The 16,656-nt window shown below is 46.7% G+C and overlaps 1 protein-coding gene and 1 pseudogene across 2 annotated transcripts in view; one reads left to right on the top strand and one right to left on the bottom strand.

Annotated features, from left to right (window-relative positions):
* Window positions 1-2,668: 2,668 nt before the first annotated feature.
* MARCHF6 (membrane associated ring-CH-type finger 6) overlaps window positions 2,669-16,656 on the bottom strand; it is a 59,456-nt gene continuing 45,468 nt past the window's right edge. For both annotated transcript variants that reach the window (XM_016164971.2, XM_036225342.1), the window contains exons 22-26: window positions 15,016-15,150; window positions 11,908-11,997; window positions 10,195-10,327; window positions 9,115-9,250; window positions 2,669-6,392 (exon numbers count right to left, since the gene is read on the bottom strand). In XM_016164971.2, the coding sequence (XP_016020457.2) occupies window positions 6,302-6,392; window positions 9,115-9,250; window positions 10,195-10,327; window positions 11,908-11,997; window positions 15,016-15,150 (585 nt within the window). In that variant the 3' untranslated portion in view covers window positions 2,669-6,301. The remainder of the gene's footprint in view (window positions 6,393-9,114; window positions 9,251-10,194; window positions 10,328-11,907; window positions 11,998-15,015; window positions 15,151-16,656) is intronic.
* LOC118607318 lies at window positions 12,619-12,737 on the top strand (annotated as a pseudogene).

Genomic DNA, 16,656 nt, shown 5'->3' on the forward strand with positions numbered 1-16,656 from the left:
TGCGGAGGGGGAAATGTCTAGAATTGGTTGTGGTCATGATTGCACAACCCTGCGAATATAATAAACCACTGACTTGCGCACATTAAGTGGGCGAGTTAAGGTCTGGAATGTGAGTTACAGCTCAATAAAGAGGTTAAAGACACACGTCTTTGAGCGCTGTCCAGGGGCGTAGAGGCCTGTGTGTGCCACATCGTTTCTGTTCTAAGCGCACGAAAGTCGCCTTGGAAACAGCTTCCATCAACAGGTGAATGAACCCCATCGAGACAGTGAACACATCCATCACCCCTATTTCTTTATGGCCCTTTGAAATCCCTCCAAGTCCTTCTTGCCGAACCCCACCCCAACTGAGCTGCTTTCTATAGATTTCTGTGGTTACTTTGCATTTTCCAGAATTTTATGTAAATGAAAGCATACAGTAGACTTTGGGTCTACTTCACTCAGCATAATTATTTTTAGATTTGTCCGTCCATGTATATATCAATAGTTAGTTGCTTTTTATTGCTGAGCAATAAATATTTCATTGTGTAGATAATCAATTCACCTGTTGATGGGCATGTGGATTGTCTCCAGCTTTGGGCTATTTTACAAATAAAGCCACCATGTATGAACATTCACATCCTAGTCCTCATCTGAATTTAAGCTTTCTTTTCTCTTGGTAAATAACTAGGAGTGGTAATAAGAACATAGTCCAATCTTCTAAGAAATGCCCATTTCCCAAAATGATTGTCCCATTTTACGTTCCCTCCAGCAGTGAATGTGAGTTCCGGTTCTTCCACGCTTTCACCAAATTGGTCAGGATTTTTCATTTTAACCTTTCTAAAACTGAAAAGGTCTGCGGGACACATCGTAGTTTTCATGTGTATTTTCCTAACGACACGATGTTGAACAGCTTCTCACGCTTATCTACCATCCGTATACCATCTTCGGTGAAGTACCTGCTTACATGTTGTTTTTAAATCGGCAAATAGGTTTTCTTGCTATTGCATTTTGAGACGTATCTATTCTGAATTCACGTCCTTTATTGGACATGTTTTGCAAATATTTTCTGCCACTCCACAGCTTCTCTTCTTGTTCTCTAAAGAGTGTATTTCAAAGAGCAGCTGTTTTTAATTTTGTAAAGTCCACTTCGTCAAATTTGTCTTCTCTAGATTGTGCTTTGGGGATTGTATCTGATCTACATCTATGCCTAACCGAAGACAAAACATTTTCCCCTTTGTTTTCATCTAGACCTTATACAGTTTGCCGTATTTTACACTTAGGACTATAATCAATTTTGAGTTAAATTTTGCATATGTTGAGAAACGGATCAATTTTTGATGTTGCAGCAGAATGTCCAATTCTTCCGGCACTATTTGACTTTTTCACCTTTGACAAAAATCAGCCATCCACATATTTGTGGGTCTATTTCTAGAGTCTCTGTTCTGCTCCATCAGACCAAGATACTGTGAAGCCAGCAGAAATCATGTTTGACCAAAGAACAAAGGAGTCAACGAATGGGACTCTGAGCTTCTTGTCCTAAAGGAGAGTTACTGGCCCAACGTGGAGAAGACGACACCACACTGTTACACACGTGAAAGGAAGAGGTTTCGAAGAGGATCAAATAGCGTGAAGCTGTGTGTAAACGGACGTCACACAGGTCACTCCTGGCTGTTGACGTGGACAGTTGTAGCGCAGTGTGGGGCTGAGTGGGGCAGAAGGAAGGAGGCGGAACGAGGAGCTGTGGGGCCATGGGCGGAGGGGTGCTCCTACGCACTGAATAGTGACCAAGGACCAAGGGCAAGGACGGGAGGAGGAACTCAGGCTCCTCCTCTCCTCGCCTTGAGGCATTTTATTCATAGCTTCAATAGCACGTTTTGGTCACCTTTCTGCTCTTTCCCAATCTAACTGGGCTCCTCGAAGGCAGACCCCGGGCCTCATGCGGCTATAGTGGGAAGTACAGAGCAGGCAAGCAGACAGACAGCAGGAAAACGCTGGGGTGCAGGAGGGAGGCGAGCGCTACCCATCAGGGTCCCGGTCCCAGGGTTGCGGCAGGGGGGTTAATGACCGCTTTCTGACATCCACTGTGCCATTTCCTGTGCTGCAAAATTTCAACTCCGTAGATTACAGATGATCTGATTCAAACAGCATTTCGCCTAACCCCACGCATTTAAACAAAAATGCACTAGATTAAAAAAATCACAGAATAAAATCGAACTTAGAAACAAACAAACAAAAAATTATAAACGAAAGGATCTCTTCACACAGGGCACTGAGGAGAAAAAAACCCTCGTGCAAGCATTTCCTTTTCCTCTGAGAGGCGGTCAATTAGGTCAAATGGATTTGATTGGTTTTGCTCTATCAAAGTAGCCACCAGAAGAGGGTGCACCCTGGTGCACCTACGATGTGGGGCTCTCATGGCAGAGGTGCAGAGGTGGGTGAAAGACGAGGTTCCCAAAGAGGATGGCCCTTAATGATGGTGCGGGGGTGTGGGGAAGGGATGTGTCCTCTGCAACCAGTTTCAAATTCATACTTAGAACGGAGGCGCTATAATCACATGCAACGCGAGCAGATTCTTTTTTTAAAAATAATTGTTAAAAATATCTGGATTATATACCTATGCTAATAATGCACATTTCTGTAATTCTGAAGCAATCTTGCAATAAAGTAAAAACAAACCAACCAAAAAATATAGGCTATGACTAACATTCACTTTATTCAATTCTGTTCTCGCAACTCAGAAGGCAACAACCAACCACATAGAAAAGGGAGCATCTTGATAGATACACATAAAATTGGTCTGGGTATCCAAGGTGTTTGCTTTAATAGAAAATCGACATCCCAAGTAACGAGGTGTTCTGTTAGCTTCTACATCAGTCATGTCTAGGCCTTAGTCAGTACCTGCTCATTCAAGGTACTGTTATTTTCATGACTACACACTGAGGCACTCGGAAGAAACACAGAGGAATAAAAACATACATACTGTCTTCTCTTTATGTTGTATTAATGCTGAAATAGCGTCAGGGGTTATTTGAAAAAAGCCCTTACTCGTGACAGCTCTTTTAAAAAATGACACAGGGCAGTATACAAGCTAAGGGAAACCATCTGACTGAGGGGGGAGGTTAGGCGAGATACGGCAGCTCCAGCGAGGAAGTCGGCGGTCTCCGCAAATGAGGCTTTTGATAATACTTCAGTACCAAGACGGTTTACTTTTGTTTTTTTCTTGATTGCAACTGAATAGGTACCATTCTAAAGGAGTATTTTAAACATAATCATTTAATTTTACAATGTAAAAAACTTATCACAGTAAGTAGAGAGCTTAAAATACCCAATTCTAAAAATGAGAATAAGTAGCTAACTTGCAAAGTTTTAAAAAGTGCCAGTGTTCAGATACTGGCGCTACATTCGTGTGTGGTCGTGTGTGTGTGTGTGTGTGTGTGTGTGTGTGTGTGTGTAAATGCAATACAATGTAGAAATGTCCAGTACTTTTTGTATTGTTTTAAAAAGTCATCAATTCAGCCTAAATTAAAGAATTATTTTAATAGCATTTTGCCAATACAGAAATGACATATCTAAGATCAAATCATTTGAGAAAAAGTTATCCTCTATTATTGAACAGGGAAAGAAAACACAAGACAGGAATCCACAGTAATAAGTTATATTAAATGTTAAAATAAAAATTACTTTTGTTTATACCTGGAATTGAGACGCCCAATCTCCACTGCTTCTCCAGAAAACTAACAGGAAAAGATCACCTGAAACATGGAGCTTTTTTAAAGCTAGCTGTACACAAACGTCACATTGGCATTTTTCTTACGTTTTCAGCCCAACTATTAGTACTTAACAGTTTAAAAGTCAAACATAATTTGCTAATAATAAACAACTGCACGCCCCATACTATGACCATGTGGTTACTGGTCATGTAAAACTAAGTGTTGATTTGTCTTCAATTTATAAATAGTAAAAATAATGCAGAAAGGTCTTTCTAATTAATGTTCTTGAAGGCTGCTTTGTTTTAGCCCCATGTAAAATGAAGCAAAGCTACACTATCATTTTTTTAAAAATTCTACGTGAAGGGCAGCAATACTAGCACTTTCTGAACAAGAGAGTTTAAGCATTTATAAGACAATAATTGATCAGCAATAAAATCTGGATGCTCCCCAAGTAAACGGCAGGCCAGAGACTGCTGACGCATGAAAGGGTTCATCTTTTTGAAAACAACAGGACAAAGCGCAACTGGAAAACCAGGGGAATCATTAAGACGGACGAGATGAAGGGGTCCGCAAGTAAGACGGAGGGCGACTTTTCGGCCGTTCATACATAGATATATTTTTTACAAAACAGCTGATAAGATTCATTTAAAATTTTGTAGAATAAGTTTTTAATCTTTTATGTTATCTGCCTTTATCTGTATCTTTCTGATAAAACAGATAAATGTGTTCCAATAGCTTTATATAAGATCCACGAATTCCCTGAAAAATTACAACAAGAAACCTAAATTAATCAGGTTACATGCCCAATTTGATAGTATTTTTCTCCCAAAGAGAACAATTTATACACACATACACCACGACAGGTGGCATCACGTTTTTAAAAGGCTAACTTTTTACAGTAGGACTAAATTTCTAAGTGAAGGCGGGGCTCCCAGAGGTCTTATTTCAAACACGAGAGAGGCCGACTGCCGACTACAAAGTGCCAAAACGTGTAACACTGAACTCCATGTCAAGCCTTTTCTTCCCGATACTGAGGTTTTAAAACATCTTGCAACATACTCGCTTACCACTTTGGGGGAAATCAATGAACTATATAAAACCACCAGAACACGTGTTGCTTTTGATTCGGTAGCTTATTTTTGGCTTTCTTATTTTAAAAAATCCTCAGATCTGAGTCTAGAGTTTTAATACTATATGGAACTTCTCGTAGGGCTTCCAAAGACCCATGCTGCCCGTTCTGAGGACTGAGGTTATCATGAACCAACCAGCCTCACACTGACTACATATGCCATGGCCCTTAGATACTTGGATCATGTGTCCAATTCTCTAAACTTCTAACTTGAAGCCATGGTTACAAGGGAAAACCAGGTTTCTAAGTGCTCAGTTCTCTGAGGTTTTTCAGCACGTTTCCAATGAGATCCACCCTGCACTCCTATGTGAAAAGGCCAGCTCGGCCAGGTTCCTTCTGGACGAACGAAATCAAGTTGGTTTTATTTGTAGTTTTATTCTGTAAACAAAAAGCTTTGGAAACTTTGGGACTTACTCATGGAAAATGAAGAGAAATGCGTTCCCTAACCCTTATCCAATCCAATAACGCACTGGCCAGTGGGACCAGTTGTTCTGACCAGTCTCTTCTCAGGGTGTCAATCTAAGACGCCAAACCACATTTGCATTTGGCGAACATCCCAGAGGTCCTAATTCCAGTAAGATGCAGTGCTGTTCGTGATATTATTCTGTAAGACTTATGATCTTGCATCGTTTCGGCCACTGCTGACAAGAAAGGACAGCTGTATATAGGATAAGGGGCGTGGGGGGGTCTAATGGAAATCTTCTTTCGGACTTTTTTCCTCTAAGTATAGGCATGCCCCCAGCAAGCGCAAAAACCCAACTCCCAATGCTGATCACTAGGAATATTAAAATATCAAAATTAAAAATAATTTCCTCACCTAGCACAAGATACTATACAACATTACAACCGCAGACACATGAAAAAAAAAATCAGGCAGTAGAAAATGTACAACAGCTTTGGTGTTATACAAAATAACTTCCAGAAACGACTGACAGAGGAGCGCGAGGTCCGGGCTTTCTCGCCAGACTCTGCTGCCGGCTTCCGCGTTTCCGCTTCCGTCCTTGGTAGGGTCTCGACAGCCAAGACAGACAGAATGTACAGTTTGCTTAACGAGAACTGCTAGGAACACCATGACGCTGTGCTCCTAAACATGTCATTGAGAAGTCTTGCCTCTGCATTGTGGCTCTGTGGCACATTTCCTGTCAAGATCACAGCAGGTCCAAAATAAAGTGACAACTAGATTTAATAAATTAATATACATTTGTTTAAAGATGTACAATGCACATTCTGTTTAATCCACGGGTCAGGGCCTCCAGGAACTTCTATTTACACATGTACAGACCTCGGGCAGCAGTGACGTCAGAGGGCAGGGAGGGCGGCGGGGCCTGCGTCCGCCGCCCTCCGAATGCTGAGAACACCAGTCAAATGCATCCAACTTAGAAACGATGCTGACAGCTCGCTGGGAAAAGTCTTCAGAGAGAGAAGTCCACCAAGAAGGGCAAATAAAGGCAAGGGGCAGGTCCAGGAGGCTGGGGCGGCCGCCTTACTCCTGGGACGACTGTGGAGGGGGCGGAGACGTGCCTTGTTTGCCAGACTTTCGCTCATAGTTCACGAGGCGTTGGCCCACAAGGTACCTGGGTTGTAAAAGCAGGGTGGTTACTCTCTTACACGACCTCACACGTTAAAATGTTCTTCCTGAGTGCTGCCAGCGATACATTTTTTAAAACACAGATCGCATCACTTCACTCTATTTAAACCCCTTCCATGGTCAGGCAGGGAGAAGGGGAGCCAAGGACGATCACCTACCAAAGGCACAAAGGCAGGCACCTGGTAGCGAGGGACAGGAGTGTGGGAAGTCGCGTGCACGGCAGAAGTCAGAGGCAGAAGTCAGAAGGGCCCACGCCCCCGTCTGCAGGGTGGGGCTGCTGGGGAACCCACACTCAGGGGCCGGAGGAGAGTGAGGCAGAGCAGCCCTATGCGGGGAGCTCATCTGGAGGGATCGTGTTTATGAAACAGCGTAGTGGACAGATCTGAAGGAACGGCCTGGAAATACAACGACCAGAAAGCTGGCAGAGAGGGCCTACCCCTGCCTCCCAGGCAGCACACAAACAGCTCTAGTTCTAGGGAAAAAAAGAAATCAAAGGACACAGATTTCAGTGAGGCCGCAGGGGAGATGGCAGAGAAGCGAGTGTGTGCGAATGACAGCGGCAGGGAGTTGAGCCCAAGAACAGAACGTGACGTGCTCCTAACTCATGCGTGACGACGGCGAGAGGACGGCGGGGGACGCAGGGCCACAGGGGCAGAGGCGGGGCCAGGGCGGCTGCAACGGCAGGACAGCGCCCCGCCAGGACGCCGAGCCCCCCGACCGCGGTGGCGGTGTGCCCCACTACCCCTGGTGGAGGGACCTGGAGCTCGACCACTGCGGGACGGCGGGTGACAAAGCTGATGGCAGTGAACTGGACGGGACTGGGGTGCAGATCAGCGTGACAGCGGCACCCACGGTCGGGGGCGGGGGGTGGGAAGCCTGCGTGCGGCGGGCGGCGGGCTGCGGGCAGCTGGGCTGTCCGAGGCCCAGCTTCCTCGTCGGGAAAGTGAGGACGACAGGCCTGAGGCCCACACCTGCGGGGGGACGAGCGTCTGGCCTGGCTGGGGGCTCGGCGTGCCGACTCGCCTTTGCCCAGGACACCCCGCTGCCCTCCCCGCCCCCGTGCACGCTCACACCTCGGGAGGCGTCCCGGCAGCCCGTGCCCAGCAGCTTGGCATTTCGCGTCTGGCCACTCCTACTGCTGCCTCATCCGCGACCTCAAAGCTCATGCAACCCTTTCCGTCTTAACAAGTCTCTTCCTGACGTTAACCATTCTTTACCCCACTGTCTCCCAAGCAACCGGTGTTTTTTTTTTAACTGTTGAGGAGTTTGTACGTATCTTTAACGACGACCACTGAGCAACGTGCGACACAGCACACGCAGCACCACCTGACGTACACACACTCACAAAACGTGTGGAGACGTGCGAAGAATGGGGTCAGCATCACGCACTGAAAATGCATCAGCAGCACAGAGAGAAAAGTGATGCTAACTCACTTGCCCAGGGCCGGAAAGTAACTCAGTGGCCGAAAAAGGAGACTTTGAACCCACACCCGGCTCTACGGCCCTGCCCGCCCCCCGCCTCCCCGACACGCACACGCACGCTCGGCGCCTACGGACCGAACGTGCAAAGGCGGCGAGACACGCCCGCAGCGCAGTCTGCGTGAGGACGGAGGGGGAGGTGACGGTTCACCGGGCTGCAGGGAGAACGCAGAGGAAGTGCCGAGGAAAGGATCAGAGGTGGGAAGAACCGCTGGGGGAGACTGGAAGAGACAGACGGGCGACAGGGGCGAAGACGCAGCAGCGGGGGCTCCCGGGGGCCCGGCCCGTCTGCCACCCCGGCTGCGGCACCTGCTCCTCCGCCCCAGGCAGCGACGTGACAAACACTGACCCTCACCCCTGAAATCCCCTCCGCCTCCTTTCCCGTGTGACAGAGGCTTGTGCTCCGACAGCCTACAGTGCGCCTGCATTTCCTTCCTGCCGGCAGCAAACGCTTTGGAGAAGCCTCGAACGCTCTCGATTTCATTTTAAAAATATTACTCTTACAAGCCCTCAGACTCAATGAGGGGAGCAAATAATTTGTTGTCCAAACCAGGCACCAATAAATAAGGGGGGTGCTGCTAAAAATGACATAAAGGTGGCGTACGTAAACTGGGACCCCTCTCCCCCGGCCCGGGAAACCAGGACGGGTAAGTTTTAAACCCACTTCCTCTGCTAAACACCATTAGAGCAGAGCAGGATCCAGCCTCCAGGAAGGGCACGGATGGACAAATGGCTGTCATCCCCGAAAGCGGTTAGCCCTGGCCATCCTCATCCTCAGCCTCTCGCTGAAGCCAGGTCACAGCGTTTCCTCAAAGCAGAGGGCCGAGCTTCCGCAGTAACCTTGTGGCCTCTCTCAGCAGCGCCTGAGTAACCCGACGGCCCCAAGGAGGGCTTGGGGAGGCCCTGCTAATGCCTAACACAGGCTCCTTCTTTCTATGTAAAACCATTTAATAGACTGTCAGATCAAAGCCTTTGAAAACAGACTGAAAACTGTTTGGAACGTGCATTAAAAAGCCCCTCCCCACACCAGTTTCTCCCCGCCTCTCTGTCTCCCTCAGTGAGGACCCTGCATTCCCAGGTGGGGAGCCCAGCTGAGTACTTGGCAACACTCTCGCACCCTGAATCTGTTAGCAATTCCTGTTAATGCTCCCCCAAAATACATCCCTCCTCTATCTCATTAGACACAAACTAAGAAAGGAGGCCTCGGGCGAATGGAAGTCTAGACTTACTTGTCGTTTTTAATATGCTCGTAAAGGCGCTTAAACTGGCGGACCTGGAAGGACAAGATGCCCATCAGTACCACGACCATCAGTAAGAACGGATAAATCCGCCGGTGGACCAGATTTTGCATTTCCGCAGTAACACCTGTAAAACCAAAAAAGGACACCTCTAAGTGCACGTGGAACAGCGGTGCAGCCAACGTACGTCCCTCCGCTGAGGACGGGGTCCCGGCTGCAGGGCTCAGGAAACGGAGCGGGGCAGTGGGGAGGTCACACTGGAGCCGCGCCAGCCACGTCCAGGAGCCGGTTACGTGTCCAAGCCACAGAGGAAATGAAGAAAGGAGGTTCGCTGGAGAGAAACGAGACTCATTTTTCTGCAAGGACACCAGGGCCGCAGCGTGGAGAACAAGTCGGTGGTTAAAGCTGTGATGTCAGATGGGAGGCTGCTGGCTCCGGTGAGAGACCAGGGGACCTGGACGCCACCTGAGTGTGGAGAGCAGAGAGCCTCAGGTGATGTGGACGACCTCCGAGGTTTCTGACTCGTACAGCTCGCTGGATGATAACGCTGGCCACAGAGGGGATTCAGGAGAAGAGAGATCTGGAGAGGAAGACTTTGTCCTTATCACTTTAAACACATGCTGTGTTTAAGGTCCTGTGAGGGTTCTTCAGAACAAAACTGATCATTTCTAGTTGCTGAAATGTCACAAATTAGCATCTCCTCTGTGGTTTCCTTTTGTGCTAAAGAACATTTTCAAAATTAATTATAACACTTTTCCTTAATTTTGTAAGCATGTGACCACAGCGGCTCTAGTCAGGAGAAAACACCGGGGTTGGGGGGGGGGCGGGGATCCATTTCTGCCTGCTTGGGGGAGAATGTAAATGTTAGCGCGTTCCCATCTGCCTGGAGAGAAGACCGCACCCCAGGGCTGTCTGCGCCTCTTAATCTTGCCCTGAGTGGTCAAATCTAAGAAAAACAGTCTTCCAGCTGGACTTATATTTGCACATAAAACATCCGTGATGCCGGAAGTGACACCGTGTGACGACGTCCACAAAGGGGCGCCCTCAGGCCCCCCAGCCAGCACTACCCACCTAGTAGAGGGACGATGCCGGACGCTATGACGTAAGGTACACACAGGGAAAGCAAGAGCACAGAGATCACGGGCGCGGCCAATTTGCGAATGATGTAGTGAAGGTCAATGTTTCGAATGCCGTTTGCGTAAACCTGAAACACAACGGAAAATATCAGAACGAGGCTACGGGGCGAATTCCTCCATGCTGACACAGCGACCTCTACGAGCGCAAGCTGCGGGGCACTGAGTCCCTCAGCTCCGGAGGAGTCACGCTGGTCATTCTTCCTGAAGACGGGGCGCGTTCCGGAACACACGCACACGTGGTGCCCACGGGTTGTCAAGGAAGTGCATCACCTCTTCACTACGGAAGGCACTAGCGCAGAAGCACAAGCACAGCAGCCGTGCACGACACGGGGCCGGCTGGAGCCCGGTCATGTGAGCTGAACACCACATCGACTTGACCTTCCTAGGAGCGACTGGTAGGTGCCGCTCAAGACTGCACTCGTGTTTCTGAACACAGAAAAACTTATAAACAGAAAACATGTTTCTGAAAACCTGGCAAAAATCAAACTTTAACAAACTGAAAGGTATTTTATGTAAAAATTTAATACAAAAGAATTCTAGTGAAATTTTTTTAATTCAAGAATGTCCAGAGTATTTCCATTAGCTTATCCAGAAAGATCTATGGATGGTACTGCGGAGCGAAGAACGGAGGGAGGCGGGGAACCCTGGGGCAAAGGGAGAACAAGGATGGCGGGCAGCGGCGTGCTCGCCTGGCTTGTCCCCAGCACTCCCGCCTCGCCCGGCCCAGCTACTCCTCGGGCTCTGCGACTTGCCCGCCAGGGATCGGGCCGGAGCATTCGGACGTGAATGCCAAACAGGCTTAACCCCCCAAATCAGTTTCTGACCCCAAAGACACCTCGCTAACCCCAACGTGCTCAGTCTTGCAGCAAGGCGTCCCAGAGTTCCTCAACCATTTGTACTTACACTGACGCGCACGTATGAGAAAAGAACGCATCAGAGAGCAAAAAATCACAAAGATCAATGCCGTTCACAGCTTCCAGCGGCGAGGAAACCCTTATTCTCCACACCGCCCTGTAAGCGGGCCGTCCCTGGAGCCTCCGGAGCGGAGTGGCCTGCGCTCCCAGCTCACTTCGCTGTCTCACGGTCAGCTGCACTTGACAGGCGCATGCAAACCCACAGCTCCCCTGCCTCTCCCACCCAAAAGTCTGCAGGTACAGAAAGTTTTTTCACCATTTTCTTGTGTGGACGGGACTGAAAACTTCAAAGTTATCATCACACTGACCAAATTATCTGACGGCTCCATAATACGATAATACTCTTAGGTGCTACATAATTAGAACAGTCCTAAAAAGCTCTGCTTTTTCTTTCATTTATTGCCTTGAATAATAACTTTTTTCTCTACCACAAAAAAAAAGCTAAGAAGCCTCCACCAGAACTCCTGCCCTGAGAAGTACATATGCTGACTTGTGCCTTAACCTTGGACAGGATTCCAAGAACTGTAAGCTACCGGTTAACCTTCAGGTAAGGGAAGTCTTAAGAGTGGTCAATGAAAATTCATGGTGATAAAAGAGCAAACTGCCTTCTCCTTTAAAAAAAAAATGCTATGCTCATTAAAGAACATGTAGAAAAATGGAAAATGAAAAAAGAGTCTCATCAGCTTAACACACCTATTACTCCCAGGCTTTTTCGGAAAACTGATCTTACTTACCTGCTCAATTACAGTTTTCAGCCACCACTGAGGACCCATCAATGTTATAGCTGCAATGATTTTGGCATGCAGGACTCCAAGTGCCCAGTCCTAGGGTAATAAAAAACACTTAACAGATTTTTGTTGTTGTTTTTAGGAAAAACAAAAAACAAAACAGAGGTTACGTAATTTTCTTAAGTCTTGCAGGATCAGTACCAGTTTTACAGAAGACTAACATGCTATAAAATCCAGGGAATGTTTTTCCTCTACAGCTCAAGTTCAATGTTTCTATCAAAAAATCACTCCTGAATCTTTCAGAAATCTACATTATTTTCTCAAGAGAATTGGGAAAAGTGCAGACATTAATGGAGATCTCAAGGAGCAAATAAATAGTGACAAGCTTTTATTTTATCAAAACATCTTTAGGCTGTTTTATTGGTTTCAGTTGAGCTGATTATATCAAAATAAGATGATAGAGCCATGTTTGGCCTAAAGAAACCATCCCAAAGGCTAACAGAGACCGTGTAGCTTGGTGCGGTCACAGTCTGGGGTACTTGGTAAGAACGTCTTATTATAGGATTTCGGTTTGTGTGAGGTGATTGGGGAGGACTTAAGGAAGCAGTGCTTTGTTCTGTGTCAGGTGCTACTAGAAAGTGGGGGATGTCTATAATTGGGGATCTTAATAAACCTTACCCAGAAGAGGGACAGAGTAAAGTTAAAACTGTATTGGTAGTTTACAGCCAGGCAGCCCTGAACGTGCCAAATCGCATCTGATCTTAGAAGCTAAGCAGGGTTGGGCCTGGTTAGTGCTTGGATGGGAGACCACCTAGGAAGACCAGGTGCTGTAGGCATTTAAAAAAAAAATGTACTGGTAAATGAAGCAGCAGCTTATCATGTTTGCTAGGACAGAGGGAGACTAGTCGTTTTTGTGGTTTGGAGAATATTCATGTTTTGCCTGTGTTCAGACATCAGACATGACTATATATACTGTGGCGGGGGGGGGGGGGTGCTTTGTCTTGAGCCACCAGGGTCACAAAGCGGCCTGTGTAACGCGGCTGTTCTGTGGAACCGTGTGCGCCCTGCAGGAGGAGTCCGCGCGCGGCCCGGCTGACAGGCCAGGCCGGCTCCTGCACGGAGGGGCTGCTCTTCTTCAGTGCTGCACGCTGCGTAAGATCGGGAGGCGCATACTATCCCGTGTTTGATTTTGCATTTGTAGTGACCACTGGGTCAACGCAGAATCCGCCTGACCCCTCCACTGGGAGCTTGTATGCTTCCCTTTGAGACTGTCAAGTGATCTATGAGGTAACACTCATAGATCACTTGACAGTCTCAAAGCTGAGGCCCCAAATAATCGCTTCTGCGTTGTGGTGGTGTCAAAAGAGGTGCACGTCTCCTTCCCTTGAGTCTGGGCCGACCTCTGACCCTTGCCTGCGCCTAGTGGGACAGTGAAAAGCGAGGCTGTAGGACTTGTGATGAGGCCATAAAAGGCAGCTTCTGCCTCGTCTCCTGGCACACTCTCTTCCCTGAGGCACAGTGTAAGAAACCCGGCTCTCTTGAGGCTCCCAAGCTGTGAGGAAGCCCACATACATCCAGGGGGGCTCCGGCCAGCAGCCCTGACAGGGCACAATCAACGACCAGCACTGACCCTCACAGATGAGTGATGAAATGTGCAAATGATTCCAGCCACAGCTGTCAAATCATACTCAGCCACTGGTGCTTCCTAGCTGAGGCCCCAAATAACATGGGGCAGAGATGAGCTGATATGCACGATCTTAATTTCTGACTCAGACTCTTGTCTGAAGCCACTAATTGTGAGGTAACTGAAGACCCATCAACTTTTACCTGGTAAGTTCAGTATCCACTGATAATCCTTGCTAGAATCAATTATGCTGTTAACTACTACATAATAGTGATTTCATAATCCTGTTATTCCTTTACCTTTATTAACTGGCATTATTCTGTAAAAAATACCTTTCCTTCAATCACTGTTGTTATCTGACTACACAGCTCTTACAGACAGGCAAGATATTTCCCTAACTATTTCTCTTTATCATTCGTTTTCTCTCTAACCTTAATCCAGCGGCATATGGGGTTAGAGGGAGTTCGCCATATATGCATCTTCTGGCGCACTGTGAGGTCGCCCGCTTGCTCCTTCCCAGAATACACTTTTCTTTCGTTCTCACCCATTCGTTTCCACTCTACTAGGTTGCCCTAGAATCAACCCCTACAGAAAACCATTACCTGAAATTCCCGAAGCTGGCTCGGTACCGCCCCGGCATGACGCCGCAGCCCCTTGAACTTGCGCGGTCTGCCTGTGCGTCTGTCTGCCTCTCCCGCCAGCCTGACCCTCCACGAGCTCCTGCCATTAGCTTCGTCCCCATCTGAGTTACGCAGTACAGGGTTTCGGCACAAATTAAAGTTTTAACTCAAGTAAGCACCTGCTGTTAAATAAGGTTTGCAGACGTTCTTAAACTAGGAAACAGAGGCAGGAAAACACGTGCCGCGTCATTTTCACTTTCGGAAGATCCACTGTGATGTAGCCAGAAGAGCTCAAGCGAGGCTGAAACGCCTTTGCGAGCCGGAAGCCGCTGCAGCCCTTTCCCCTGATGCTGCTGACGATCTTGGGGCCTAGGACGTTAACTTTGGGCCTACGCACCACAGGAAAGTTAAATTTCTTTTTCCAAAAGCTTCGGGACCTTTGCTGTGACCTACATAGGTTCTCTCAAAATGCTCTTTTTAATAAGCCCTACGATTTTGTGAGAGAATGTGCTATAATTATTCAAAAGTATAAGCTACTGTTTAAAGTCTCGAAGCCAAAGGAGCAAGCTATCGTACCCTAACTAAAAGGTGAAAAGATCCACACATATTAGCTTGTATCTGTAAAACCTGGTGAAGCCTAAACAAATAGTGAGTGATGTTTTAATCTATAAAATAGAGTCTAAGGGACTTACATGACTTGCATAATTGGAAAACCATACATTAAAACGCATTATTTATCTGATTTTACAGAGGTTCTTGGAACATAAAGAGTCCTTCTGAACGAACTGCTTAAGATGACTTTTTAAAAATAAGGATTTTTCCGACGCTCAGTCTGTAAAGAAATATCATTAGCAAAAGACGCACGCTGACCTGCCATGGGTAGAACAGAGGGGTCTGATCCAGGGGCACCCTCAGCGGGGCGACGATGACCAGCTCGAACAGGAGCCCCAGCAGCAGCGGGACGGCACCCGCCAGCAGCGCGGCGACGATCAGCGTCTTCACGATCTGTCAGGAAGCAGAGGCCGCGCCATTAGCGCCCACTTCTAGCCAAGCTCTCTGCTCTACTTGGGAGTTTACTTTTCTTCTTTGACCTATGTCTAACGGAACGAATACATTACCCTATCTGACTTGCTCACACTTTATGCCACCTGTTTAAATGAGATTTGAATAGCTATGAAACGTCAAGCTATAATGAAAACATATTACTATGCTTTGCTGCTACAAAATTATAGAAATTTCATTTTATTACATGTTAACCAGGTGGCTCTGCTGTATTTCGCAATCACGTTCTCAGGACTAGGATTCTGTTTGTCCAAGCCACAGACTGTCCCAGGCCCCTGATCTAGTGACGACCCACCCACAAGCTACCCATGACTCCTGAGGTGGACTGGTATAGAAGGGCTCCTCCGCACAGCCCTGACTGAGGTAATTAATCAAGCTGATCGAACTGCCTCCCTCTAGAACGCTGTGGTCCAATAAAGTACACACAAAGAGAAAAGAAGAGATAGGGTGAAAGAGCCACTGTGAAATCCTGACAAAGGAACCAGTCTTCGAAAGCGGCCCCGGGGTCGTGAGCGCATCTGCTTCCGCAGCAAGGGACTAACACGGCGTGCACGAAGGTGCAGCGCCCGCTCCCTTCCGGGGCGATCTAGTGATGGGAAAGAGCAGCAAACAAACACTGGATCTGGCTGTTCTCTGCATTTGAGATGTGGTTGTTTTATTATCTTATTACACATTAAATAGCAATTAAACTCCTCCACTCATGATATACAATGAATCTCTCATTTTTTCTCTTTCGACTTTAGTAATTAAATGGATTCTAAACTTCTGGTGAATTTAAAATATAAATTTAGATACAAAACCAGAGTTGATTATACAAATGAAAAGGCATAACCAGTTACCTAAACAAACTTACCAGTCATGGCAACATTATGATCAACCAATAACTCGCCACACTTGAACCATCATCTTACAGTGACGACTTGCCCCAACCTTTGTGGCAATTAACCTCTTTATTGAAAATAAAAATTCCCAATACTTACTACACTTTTACATTAGCCAAGATAGTTCTTGAATTAGACATGTACTATGTAATTAAAGAAATCTCATTTAAATGAAAAACCCTGACTCGATCCTAAAGTTAAGATTTTACAATTCAAATGGATCAAAAAATCAAATTGTAGAAAAAAATATCATTAAAGGAAATAATACTTAAACAAACTCAATTTAAATTCTACAGAATATCTTATTCCTTAAAAATGTAACCAATCTTCAAAATAAGTTTTCTAATTATACTACTCGAGAGCTTTACTGGGTCACTTAAAAATGTGATTTTCTTTTGTCTCTCAAATACATTTGACTGTGGTTCTCAGAATTAATGAAAAAGCTACCGTCTTAAAGGAACAGTCCTTCTAATTTACAAAGTCAACTCTCTTGACACCATCAGCATAATGAAGAAACAAAAGTGAAGTGGCAAGGCCAGAAATGACTGGAAAAATATCCCCTGCTCCT

This window comes from Rousettus aegyptiacus, unplaced genomic scaffold (assembly GCF_014176215.1).
Source record: "Rousettus aegyptiacus isolate mRouAeg1 unplaced genomic scaffold, mRouAeg1.p scaffold_m13_p_8, whole genome shotgun sequence".
Lineage (NCBI taxonomy): Eukaryota > Metazoa > Chordata > Mammalia > Chiroptera > Pteropodidae > Rousettus > Rousettus aegyptiacus.